The 10,483-nt window shown below is 37.9% G+C and overlaps 1 protein-coding gene across 1 annotated transcript in view; it reads right to left on the reverse strand.

Moving 5' to 3' along the window:
* PCDH10 (protocadherin 10) overlaps nt 1–10,483 on the reverse strand; it is a 35,143-nt gene that overhangs the window by 20,842 nt on the left and 3,818 nt on the right. The window contains exons 3-4 of the mRNA XM_017736887.1: nt 9,363–9,421; nt 8,708–8,814 (exon numbers count right to left, since the gene is read on the reverse strand). Of these exons, the coding sequence (XP_017592376.1) occupies nt 8,708–8,814; nt 9,363–9,421 (166 nt within the window). The remainder of the gene's footprint in view (nt 1–8,707; nt 8,815–9,362; nt 9,422–10,483) is intronic.

The following is a 10,483-nucleotide window of genomic DNA, read 5'->3' on the forward strand; positions in this document are numbered from 1 at the left end:
CTTTAAAGGAATTATCTGTGCATACATTAGTATACAGATGGAGCCCATTGATATTAAAAGGAGATGTTACAAAGTAGGAATTGAGTTTTCAAGTGATCAAGAGAGCTTATTTAAGCAATTGTTACATCACTCTTTCGGAGACAGCTTTCATTGCTACTGCAGCAGTCCTTACTATCATCAAGTGATCCAAGAAACAGGACAGAACCCTACAATAAAATACTGCAATTAGCAGTACAAAGGCACCCATAGTCCAGTGTGATGTGGCTGTGGATGCTATGAAAAAATTGTTAAAGCTTCCCCTATATAAGCAAACAATTGTCTGTGCCAACACGAAACTGTTTGCTTACAAATCCTTTAATGCTATTGAGATCTCGAATGACAAGCCACGCTGCTTTTGACCACTTTCAGATCAGCCTTCCAAAGGAATATTTTCTGGCTATGAGTCACTAAATCATTGGATTATACTTGTTTTGAGAAGAATGATGTATGAAATCACAGGGATAGAGTAAAATAAATACCAGCATCTCCAAATAGGTTTGTCCTGCTTTTGGGTGGGAGAGAGTTCATTTTCTTCCTAGTAGCTGGTACAGTGCTGTGTTTTGGATTTAATATGAGAATAACGTTGGTAACACATTAATGTTTTGGTAATTGCTCAGTAGTGCTTACGCTAAATGAGGGACATTTCAGTGTCCCATGCTCTGCCACTGAGGAAATGCACAAGAAGCTGCGAGGGAGCATGGCCAGGACAGCTGCTGTGAGCTGGCCAAAGGGCTATTCCATACCACAGAGCATCATAGCCACTATATAAACTGAAGAGCTAGCAGCGAGGGAGCAATCACTGCTCAGGGCTGGGCTGAGCATCGATCAGTGGCTGGTGAGCACGTGTAGTGTGCATCACTTCTCTGTCTTCAGTTTCATTCCTCTCTCTCCATTTTATTATTATTATTATTTCAATTATTAAACTATTCTTATCTCAGCCCACAAGTTTTACTTTTTTCTGATTCTCTTTCCCATCCCACTGGGCCTAGGGGAGTGAGCAAGCAACTGTGTGGCGGTTAGCTGCTGTTTGAGTTAAACCAATACAGTCTTCAACATCATACAGAAAAGCAGAACATTAAAAAAACCTCCTTTTCTTGTATTTATAAAGAGAACTGAGTGTCTTAGGTGTTATGTCAAAACTGAACTAAACCTGTTATAAACATTGCATTTACAAATATTTCATTAGAATTACAAAAAAAATGACACTACTCAGAAATAGGAAAAAAATTTTAAACAGCTGTAATATAGGACAAGAGGACACAAGCTACGCCAGAGGAGTTATGGGTTGGACATTAGGAGGAATTTCTTCACAGAAAGGGTGATTGGGTATCAGAATGGGCTGCCCAGGGCGATGGTGGAGTCACTGTCCCTGGAGGTGCTTAAGGAAAGACTGCATGTGGCACTCAGTGCCATTGTCTGGTTGACAAGCTGGTGTTAAGGCATAGGTTGGACTCAGTGATTTCAAAGGTCTTTTCCAACCTAGTTAATTCTGTGGTTCTGTAATAAGATTCATGTAATGTAGCTCATTTACCAGCCAACATTGTAAAGAACTGGATTAGCTTGATCTCCAATGTGAGGATTAGTATTAAGAATTCTACCACAGTTTTGAACTATAATTTGAATTATATTAATAATATTTATGTAATATCTCACACTACAAAAAACAATCTCTTCGGAAAGGAACAATGATTATGAGCTATCAACAAGTTCCTGAGTAAGAAAGGCAGTCATTTAGACAAAAAAGAACCCATGAGGAAATGAAAAATAAAAAGCTTTTTATCTCAGATTAATCTCACTTTATAATGACTTTTTAATTTTAAATTAAGCAATATACAATGCCAGGTCCAGTTTCGATTAGAAGCTTGTCTTGGTAATTGGCATGCAGAAATCTGAAAATAAATTTCTGATCAGTGAACTGTTGAAGAATGCAAATGTGAACTGCAGATATGCTTAAGGAATCAGATGAAGATCATCAGGCAAGGAGAAAAGTAGTACAAATATAAATTCTGTAGTGGTAGTAGCTATCAAAGACTGAAAAGAAATATTTAGATGCAGGCTTCCCAAAAAGAAATTAGTATCTAACAATGCCTATAAAACTGTGTGTGTGTATCTTATGTATTGAAATGTCTGAAGAAAAATATCTTTATGCAAGAAAAGACACATTTTATGAATCTAACTTTTGCCTTTCTAAAGATTTAAGGGACAATAAACACGACATGGTTATTTCAATTTGCAGACTTCTTGGCAAAGCTATATGTAAAAAACAAATAGCCCTACATTTAATAGGAAAATGATTACAGTTCCACTTTGCTGATAGTGTATCAGTGACCATATTCATTCAACCTTTCCTGAAAGACAGTAGGAGAAAGAAAAACTTAATGGTAAATATTAAATTATATTCTTTAGTCTCTGGGGAGGGAGAGATTAGAAAAATATTGTTTTAAGTATATGTATTCAAATATATACCCTTTTTTTCCTTCATGGATCTTTATTTCACTTGGAAAATTACCCTCCATTTTACTATTTTGTTCTCACATCAGCTGCTAAACTGCAAAATGTCTCTATCCAAATATTTTTTTTGTTCCCTTTTGAATACTGCTTGTCTACTGCAGTGCACTGAATAGTATTATATAACAGCTTATTATAAAAGAGATGTTATAGCCACTATAAATCAGTATTTTGAATAAACAAAGTAATGAATGTAGGGGATAAAAAATGTAAGCTTGTACTGCAAACTTTTTCCCTCTTCGAGATAAGAGCTTGCAAAAAGAAAAAAAAAATTATATACATCAGAATTTAAATATACACTGCAGGAACGCATAGCTAAATGTAAATGTTTGTTTAGAATGGGAACAAAATGTTCGGAGAGGCAAGGGTTAGGAATTGTTCCAGTTTGAATCAGTCACGACAGTCCCTAAGAGTTTAACAGGTGCAGAACCAAGCCCTTGGGTTTAGTATTTTGACAGAAAAGAAATTCAAATTAGCAGCCTATTTTCAAAATCCCTGGGCAGCCATGCAATTTACACTGCCTGTAGTATGAATGCTGGCTATTCTTCCCCCACCTCTTTCCTGTGGGTCATAGCATAGAATTTTCTGGTTCTAATTGAAAAACATTTAACACGGGGCTGGGGATGGGTAAAAGCTATTTGCTGTTTTCCAAGAAGGAAGGACACATCACAGTAAAGAAGTAAGATACTCAGCACAGAACTCCTTCATACCCCAAGATTCATGTTCTTGATTTACAATGAAATGTTCAGCAGTGTAACACTTCCATCTCATCTCCCTCATAAATCTGGTTATATATATGTACAGTCCTTCTGAACTGAACTATCCATCACAATTACAAGTCCACATTAAAGAAAAATGCTTTGTATTTTTCACTTAGTTATGCTGTTAGGCCTTGCATACAGATACACTGAGATTTTAAAGGTGACTCTGAATTATGAATTTCAGATGCCCTTTTTGGATGTAAATAGATAGTAGAGTGCATTGAAACTCTGACAGTGATAAGCATTGCACTATTCCAAATGCAGCATACATGTAACAATTCATGGCAAAGGCCACTACATCGCTCCTATTTGTTCAAGTCTTATTACCAGGTGGGCCAGTGGGCAATATAAACTCTCCCACAACCCTGACTTTGCAGATTTTGAAGGAAAACAAACCCTTGCCCCTCCCTCAAAAGCTGCCAAAAACTAGAAAAGGTATTAATCAAGTTTGATGTCTGAATTGCCTGAACTCAGGTGCTTTGAATCAGATACTTGGCAGCACTGCATTTTGGAAGCATTTTCCCAATTTGCTTCCTTTCTGTATTTCAAAAGGAGAAAAGCAAAATTTCTCTGTGAGTTTTGATTTGTTTGAAAGACTGCTTTGGTCAAAGCAAAAAATTACGCCTAAACCCATCTTTAAATGTGTCCTTTCTCAAAGTAATTAAGGGAAAAGAACCATACACCAAGCCTTTAGGGCAACAAGTGAACATTTTCATATGTATTACTGAGTAAAAGATGCAATAAAAAATAAAAATACAAATTAAATACTTTGTTAAGTATTTTTTGCACTACCGTTATTGGGATAGGTTTTTCCCCCAACGTGTGATTTTTTCAGAGCCTTGCCTTTTACTTGTAACTAAATGACATTTCTGTTTCTTCTGTGAAGTTAGATATGAGATAGGTGTGATGTAGGGAACCAGGCCCCCTTTTCAAAGCTCCCTTCCCAGAAAATCTATCCATTTCATTAGACTGTCAATGAGCAAGTTACTCATTTCCCTATGATTCATTCATGTTTTGTATTGGTAAATAAGGATAATGACGTTAACCTACTTTGTAGTTATCTACTGAAGAATTGGACTTTATGAAACAGAGTTATTATCACACTTTCTTGCTAAATAATTGGTGTGCTGCCTTGGATAAAACTGACTTTATGTGCATCAGAACATGAATAAAGACTCAAATATCTTCAATACTCAGCTCTTCCAAATCTCAGCTTCAAAGCCCTACCTGGACCACTGAGATGTGAATAGTATTAATCATGCAGGCCAAGGAGGAAGAGGAAAAAAAAAAAAAAAGAAATAGAAATAGCCCTTAGCATGAGTCAAAGGACTTTTCTAAGCCATTTTTATGTTCACTCTCACTTTATCTGAGACAGACTTCTTGCCCAAGTGATCTTCAAAACAGGATTTAGCTGTCAGTCTGCATAGTCTCAGAAGAAATACTGGTTTTCTCTGTCCCTTTATCACTAAAATTCTTCTGACTTCTCGTATTCTTTTCCTTATGGACACTGAAATATTGCAGCTCTTCTGCAATAATGAACCCTCTTGGCGTTCACCTAATCTGTACTGAAAACGTGTGAGCCAATGTTTCACCCTGTGCCTTTATATTAGACCCTTATCAGTTCCCTTCATAAAGTCCGCTAGCAGAAACCTAATTTCAGGTTTCAGCCAGGCACCAATGTAAACTGTTCAAAAACAGGTCAAAAAAGCTGATACATTTTATAGGATATACATGGCAGTGCATCTACTTGGCTTCACATCTTGGGCGTTCCTTCCTGAAGTGCCTCTGAGACACCGTGCCAATTCCATGAGGAAAGGGTAATACTGTGAAGGACTCTGCTTGGGAAAGCCAAGTAGCTAGTGAGCAAACATATGAAATAAGTTGATGGCACAAGTTCAAATCTTGCAGGACAGGTGTCTAATCATACAATTTAAATGTACACACATGCAGAGTATTAATTGGCACCCAAGCTGGCAGTTTCACAAGGGAGGCCAAGAATTTAATCAACCATGGGAAATAAAGTAACCTCATGCTTGACAATCACTCCAACAGAACATGGCTGAAATACAGTGTGTTAATAAGAGGTAGAAGCGTGGTGTGAGTTGCGTTTGTTCTATAGCAAGTAGCAGCTTTTCTCTCAGCAATTTTCAAAGAGGAGCACAAGTCATTAGAACACAGGGTTTGAGAAACCCTTCCTCTGTTTGCCAAAAACCTCCTGCACTTCTTCACCTTTGTAAAGTCATTTTTTCAAAAAGCTCAGATTACTATACCAGTCAATGAAATGTCTGTTTGATCCACAAAAATTAGGGTCTTGAGCATCTCACTACCTGCCATTCCCTGCCAAAAGCAGATGACCATAGCCTGTGGTACTCTCTCAGGAAAAATATGAATCCCTTACACACATTTCAGCACATTTAAAACATGACTAAATCACTTTTAAGAAAACATTTTGTGAAAAGGTGAACTATGATCTAATTTCAAAACCCAGGAAAATATTTCATTATATGTAGAACAGCATAGTTCAGAATTTTCACTAAATAATTGTGCAAAATAAAGCTATGGCAGTGTGATGGATTTTCATCCAACATGTTTTTCTTCCCAGTTAATAACTGACCTCAACACCCAGTTTGGATAGCAATGGACCACTACAGAAGAGCTACTCGTGTGCCACAGGATTGTTCACTAGTGACAGAAGTCATGTGCAGAACAGTAAAAAGATGTTTTGCCAGCAGAACCTGCTGCTGACTAAAACTGGTAGGGAAGGAGTTTTGTCTGTCAATGTGAATTACCTACTAAATATTTTTAGATGCTTTTGAAAACAGATATGACGCTGCATAGTATCAGGTAATATCTTGGAAAAAAAAACCCAGCCCAAACTGCTGCCATGTTATCAATCAGTGTGTTTTCCTTCAGTAATTTAGAAATAATTGATTATACAGCATCAGAATGACCAAAAAGAACTGAGAAGACATTCCCTCCATATTTCCTCTAGCAATTTGAGATCAAACAAGATTTATGCTCCTTTTTTTCACCATAAAATTCATCACCAAAAGCTAATAGCAAGAATGAAGTTCTTATGTCAAAATATCTTGTCATCACTGAGGTAAAAGGGCACATTCTTTGCATCAAGACTGCATGATTCAGCCCAAAACTTACAGGAAAATTATATAATATGTATGTAGAATATTAAAGTTGTTTCTACAGAGATTTGTATTGAAGTATTTATTTGGGACTATCATTAAAAGAATAGTGCATGCAAATAAAATCTCATATCTCAGCACCAATCTATGAAATTGGTGTATTCTGAGTTTTTAGTTCAAACTACTAATTGTGAGTAGACCAAGCCTAATTGTCAGCTTTCATTATGTACTATGTGATCACCATTGAAGATACAGTTCACAAATCATATCAGATTCTTATATATTTTCAAATAATTTAAGAATCTGATGGGATGTGTGAAATTCTGAGTATTCTTTCATTTCAAACTATTAATTGTGAGTAGACCAAGCCTAATTGTCTTCATTACTTCCTATGTCATCACCATTGAAGACACAGAAGTTCACAAATCCCATCAGATTCCTAAATGATTTAAAATTATTTAGAAGTACAGAATAGTTTTTTCCCCACTATTTGATAAAATAGAAATGAAGAATTTACCCCACTAAGGATCAATGCCAAGTATGACAAGTATTCATAGTCTTCTTTAAAATGGAGGGAAAGAAAGAACAGAGGCACAACAATAACAGCACAGAATGCATCTAAAAGAAAATAGCTTTCAGTTGATGTGCAGCTATATGATTATATTCCCACCATCAGTCAAATCCAGCCCCTTCTGCAGATGTTTATTCTTTTCTCTCCTGTTTGGATATTATGGTTCATTATGTTGAGGGACTAAGCTGATTGAAATGTTCATGGAGATGACTGCTGCAGTAGAATGCGTAAAAGAGAAAAAAAAAACAGGAATGCAGGGAGGGCAGGAGGAGAGGGAGCTTTTTATAACTCAGTAGCCCTGATTGCTGCATCAGAAACAGTGCGAAAGAAAGGCTGAGGGGAGACTAAATACATGGCTTTTTCAAACAATAATAAATCATATGCCATATATAGGCCAAAAATGAAAGAGGCTCTGTGTTCAGATGTAAACTTCTGGCAAGACCTGGTTTGTTGTCAGGTTCCCAGACACAAAATAGACACTCTGTTCACTTAGCATGAAGCCCTGCAAGAAGCAGAGAGCTCCAGAGACTCTTGGCTCTTCTCAAGTCTCATTAGGTCTGCATATTAATGACTTGCAGCAATAGAAAGAGGCCCTGTGGCAGCCTCCTCTTCCCCTGGTGCCTGGGTTTCCCATCATTAAGGGCACAGTGACTACAGCAGCAAGAAAACAGGGGACATTAACAGAGCAGGAGGCTGAGGCAGCACTGCCCTGACAGTACTGGGTACCCTGCCCCGGTATCTTCTAAGGTGGGGGTTGGGGAAAAAAAAGGGACACACTTGTAGCAAATCTTTATACATGACAGAGCACAAAGGAAACGAAGGGAAAGACAACACTGTATTGAACAAAGATGTACCAGACCTGTGGAGGCTGTAGTAGGAAAGAAAGCACAGCATTTGTAGCTAAAATGCAGTGTGAGGGTGAGCGTGAATTCTAATGCACAGGCTCTGAACAAATGTTCCTTTCAGAAGCAAACTGACAGTATGAGAACTAACACAGCAAGCCCTACATATGGGCATAACACTGCAATGTGTGTATCTTCCAAGTGATTCACAGTCTTTTAAAGCCTTTCTTTCCTCTATCAAGAAAATGTATTTAATAATACCTTATTAACATGGAGACCACTTGCACTATATGGTGCCTCAATTTGAATTAACAGACAATCCTCCAAAAATGCTAAGGTATTACACATTCAGAGCACCCAGTGTGTCTCCACTGATCCACGGAAAAAAAACTCTCACGGTCTGGCTGTCATTCAATCATTGGGTCCATTCTTTCCCTTGGGAACTCCCCCTTCACTTCCCATTGCCATGCCAGCTGAAGTGCCTACTAAACAAAATTGCTTAATGCTTTGAAATTCCCTAAATCTGCAGTAGGAAAAAATGTGCTATAAAATGTACCAACAACTCTGTCTTAATGTGCAGGAAGTTTTGCTACTGTGAATGATGCAGTATAACACATCCAATTCCCACCCCCAACCAAATGAATAAAATAAACTCTGCCCCATGACCAAAAGAGGTTCAAAATTGCCTCCTTGTCCAGGTAACTGTAGCAGCAAGCTGACTTAAACCCACACAATAAATATGCTCACCTTATTTACGCCTCTCTTGTATTATATTCCTATAAGTAACTGTTCCTTCTAGTCTCCCTACTTAAAGATCCACTATTTCCATTCTCTTATCAGACTTACCAGAGGATTGACCTCGATTAGTGGCATCATGATCACTGTCTCCTTGCTCACTGTCTCCATGACCACTGTCCTTAGAGCTTACTATGTCTGCTTCCTGGAATGCAGAACTAGACACAGAAACATCTTTACATTAGAATAAACATTAAAGAGGAACTCATAAAACATTCTTCCGCCATCACATGGCCAAACACGGTGCTGCATTCCCCCCACTCCTGCCTGCTGCAGGGCTTCCACAGAGGCGCCCCGCCCACCATAAACATAATGAGGAGTTTTCAGACCTTGGGAGCATGGTTGGAAGGGACAGCAAGGGTTGTTAGTCCACCTGGGTTCCATGTACTCGGTAAAAGTAATTTGGTACCATTTACTTAAGCTGAATTTCAACTCAGTGAGACTATTTTCTGGGACACCCTACAGAAGCATATTCATAAGTATCTGAAGCACGTTTTAGACTAATAGAAGCCGAGATTTTGTTCTCTTTTCAGTCAATTTTGAAACCAGTTTAGAAAAGCCATAATTCAAACTCATTTAGTGCATCTACATACGTTTGACTTTCCACTGCTTTACTACTCTGTTACATTGGCAGTAAACACATTTCTGCACCCCATTCAGACTTGCTAAAGCATGCATGAGGAAACCAAGGCTATGGAGCTCCTACCTGTTTACTCGTCGGGGTCTGTCAACTAGATAACTGAGCTCAGCACGCTGATGTTTTGTCTAGGAAAAAAGAAAATATTGGGAAGTATTTTAACTCTTGATATTTCTGTAACCAGCAGCAGAAAATACACAAGGGAGCAGCTCACCATATTCACTATAAATGGTAATGCTTAGCTGCAAGCAGGCCTACAAAATCTGTTTCTAGAATGTAAGGCGGAAAAAACAGCTCTTAGTCACACAGATGGGGAAGGCATGAGGGATTTTTTTCTTAAGTTTTTTGAGACAAGATTCTGACGTTTTCTCAGAGTGCACACTGTTGAGCATCACAAGAACTCCCACAAAATATTAGCATAACTATTTCTAGAGTTGTGGACTACTTAGATAGTACTGTTATAGTACCATTAGGAAAAAAAAATACATTGAGATACCCTCAAGTCATCAAAAAGGAAGCAGAAGCCAAGAGTTTTATAGACATTTTGAGGCAAAGTCAGTATTAAAAATCAGTATTAGAAATTTCACTACAAAACTTAATGCTTTGAACATACCATTCAAACTACCTTTGTCAGACTGGACAATATTCAGGCTTCAGCATGTTAAGAGAGAATGTGAGGTTTTCACTAATGCACAGGCAGAGAGGTACTGAGAATATGTATGAGCTAACCCAGCACAAAATGATTAATGGGGGAGTAATATGGCATGGTATATGCTTTGATAAAAATTCTCTACACACCAGGTAACACAACATAAGCAACATTGCAGAACACCTTAAGTTTCAGCATATAATTTTACAGAAACTCTTTCTGGCTGCTTTTCTTTGCAAGTTTTGGGGTTATAAAGACCCGTGCAGATAGAGTAAAGTAAAGTAAAGTATTAAACCCTAATTCACAAATTAATTAAAGCTCCTGCTAACTATAGTGATTTTGACAGTCCCAAATGGGGTTTCCCCTAAAGCCTTCCTTGCACATGCAAAGATTTCAGGAAGGAAAAAGACATCGGTTTTAAGTATTGTTTCAGAACATCCTGTAATTACACCCCACGTCACTTCAGTCTTGTCAAGCGCAGAGATTCTGCAAAGAGCCGTAACCCATCCCATCCCATCCCATCCCATCCCATCCCATCCCA

Source organism: Corvus brachyrhynchos, unplaced genomic scaffold, assembly GCF_000691975.1.
Source record: "Corvus brachyrhynchos isolate BGI_N302 unplaced genomic scaffold, ASM69197v1 scaffold105, whole genome shotgun sequence".
Lineage (NCBI taxonomy): Eukaryota > Metazoa > Chordata > Aves > Passeriformes > Corvidae > Corvus > Corvus brachyrhynchos.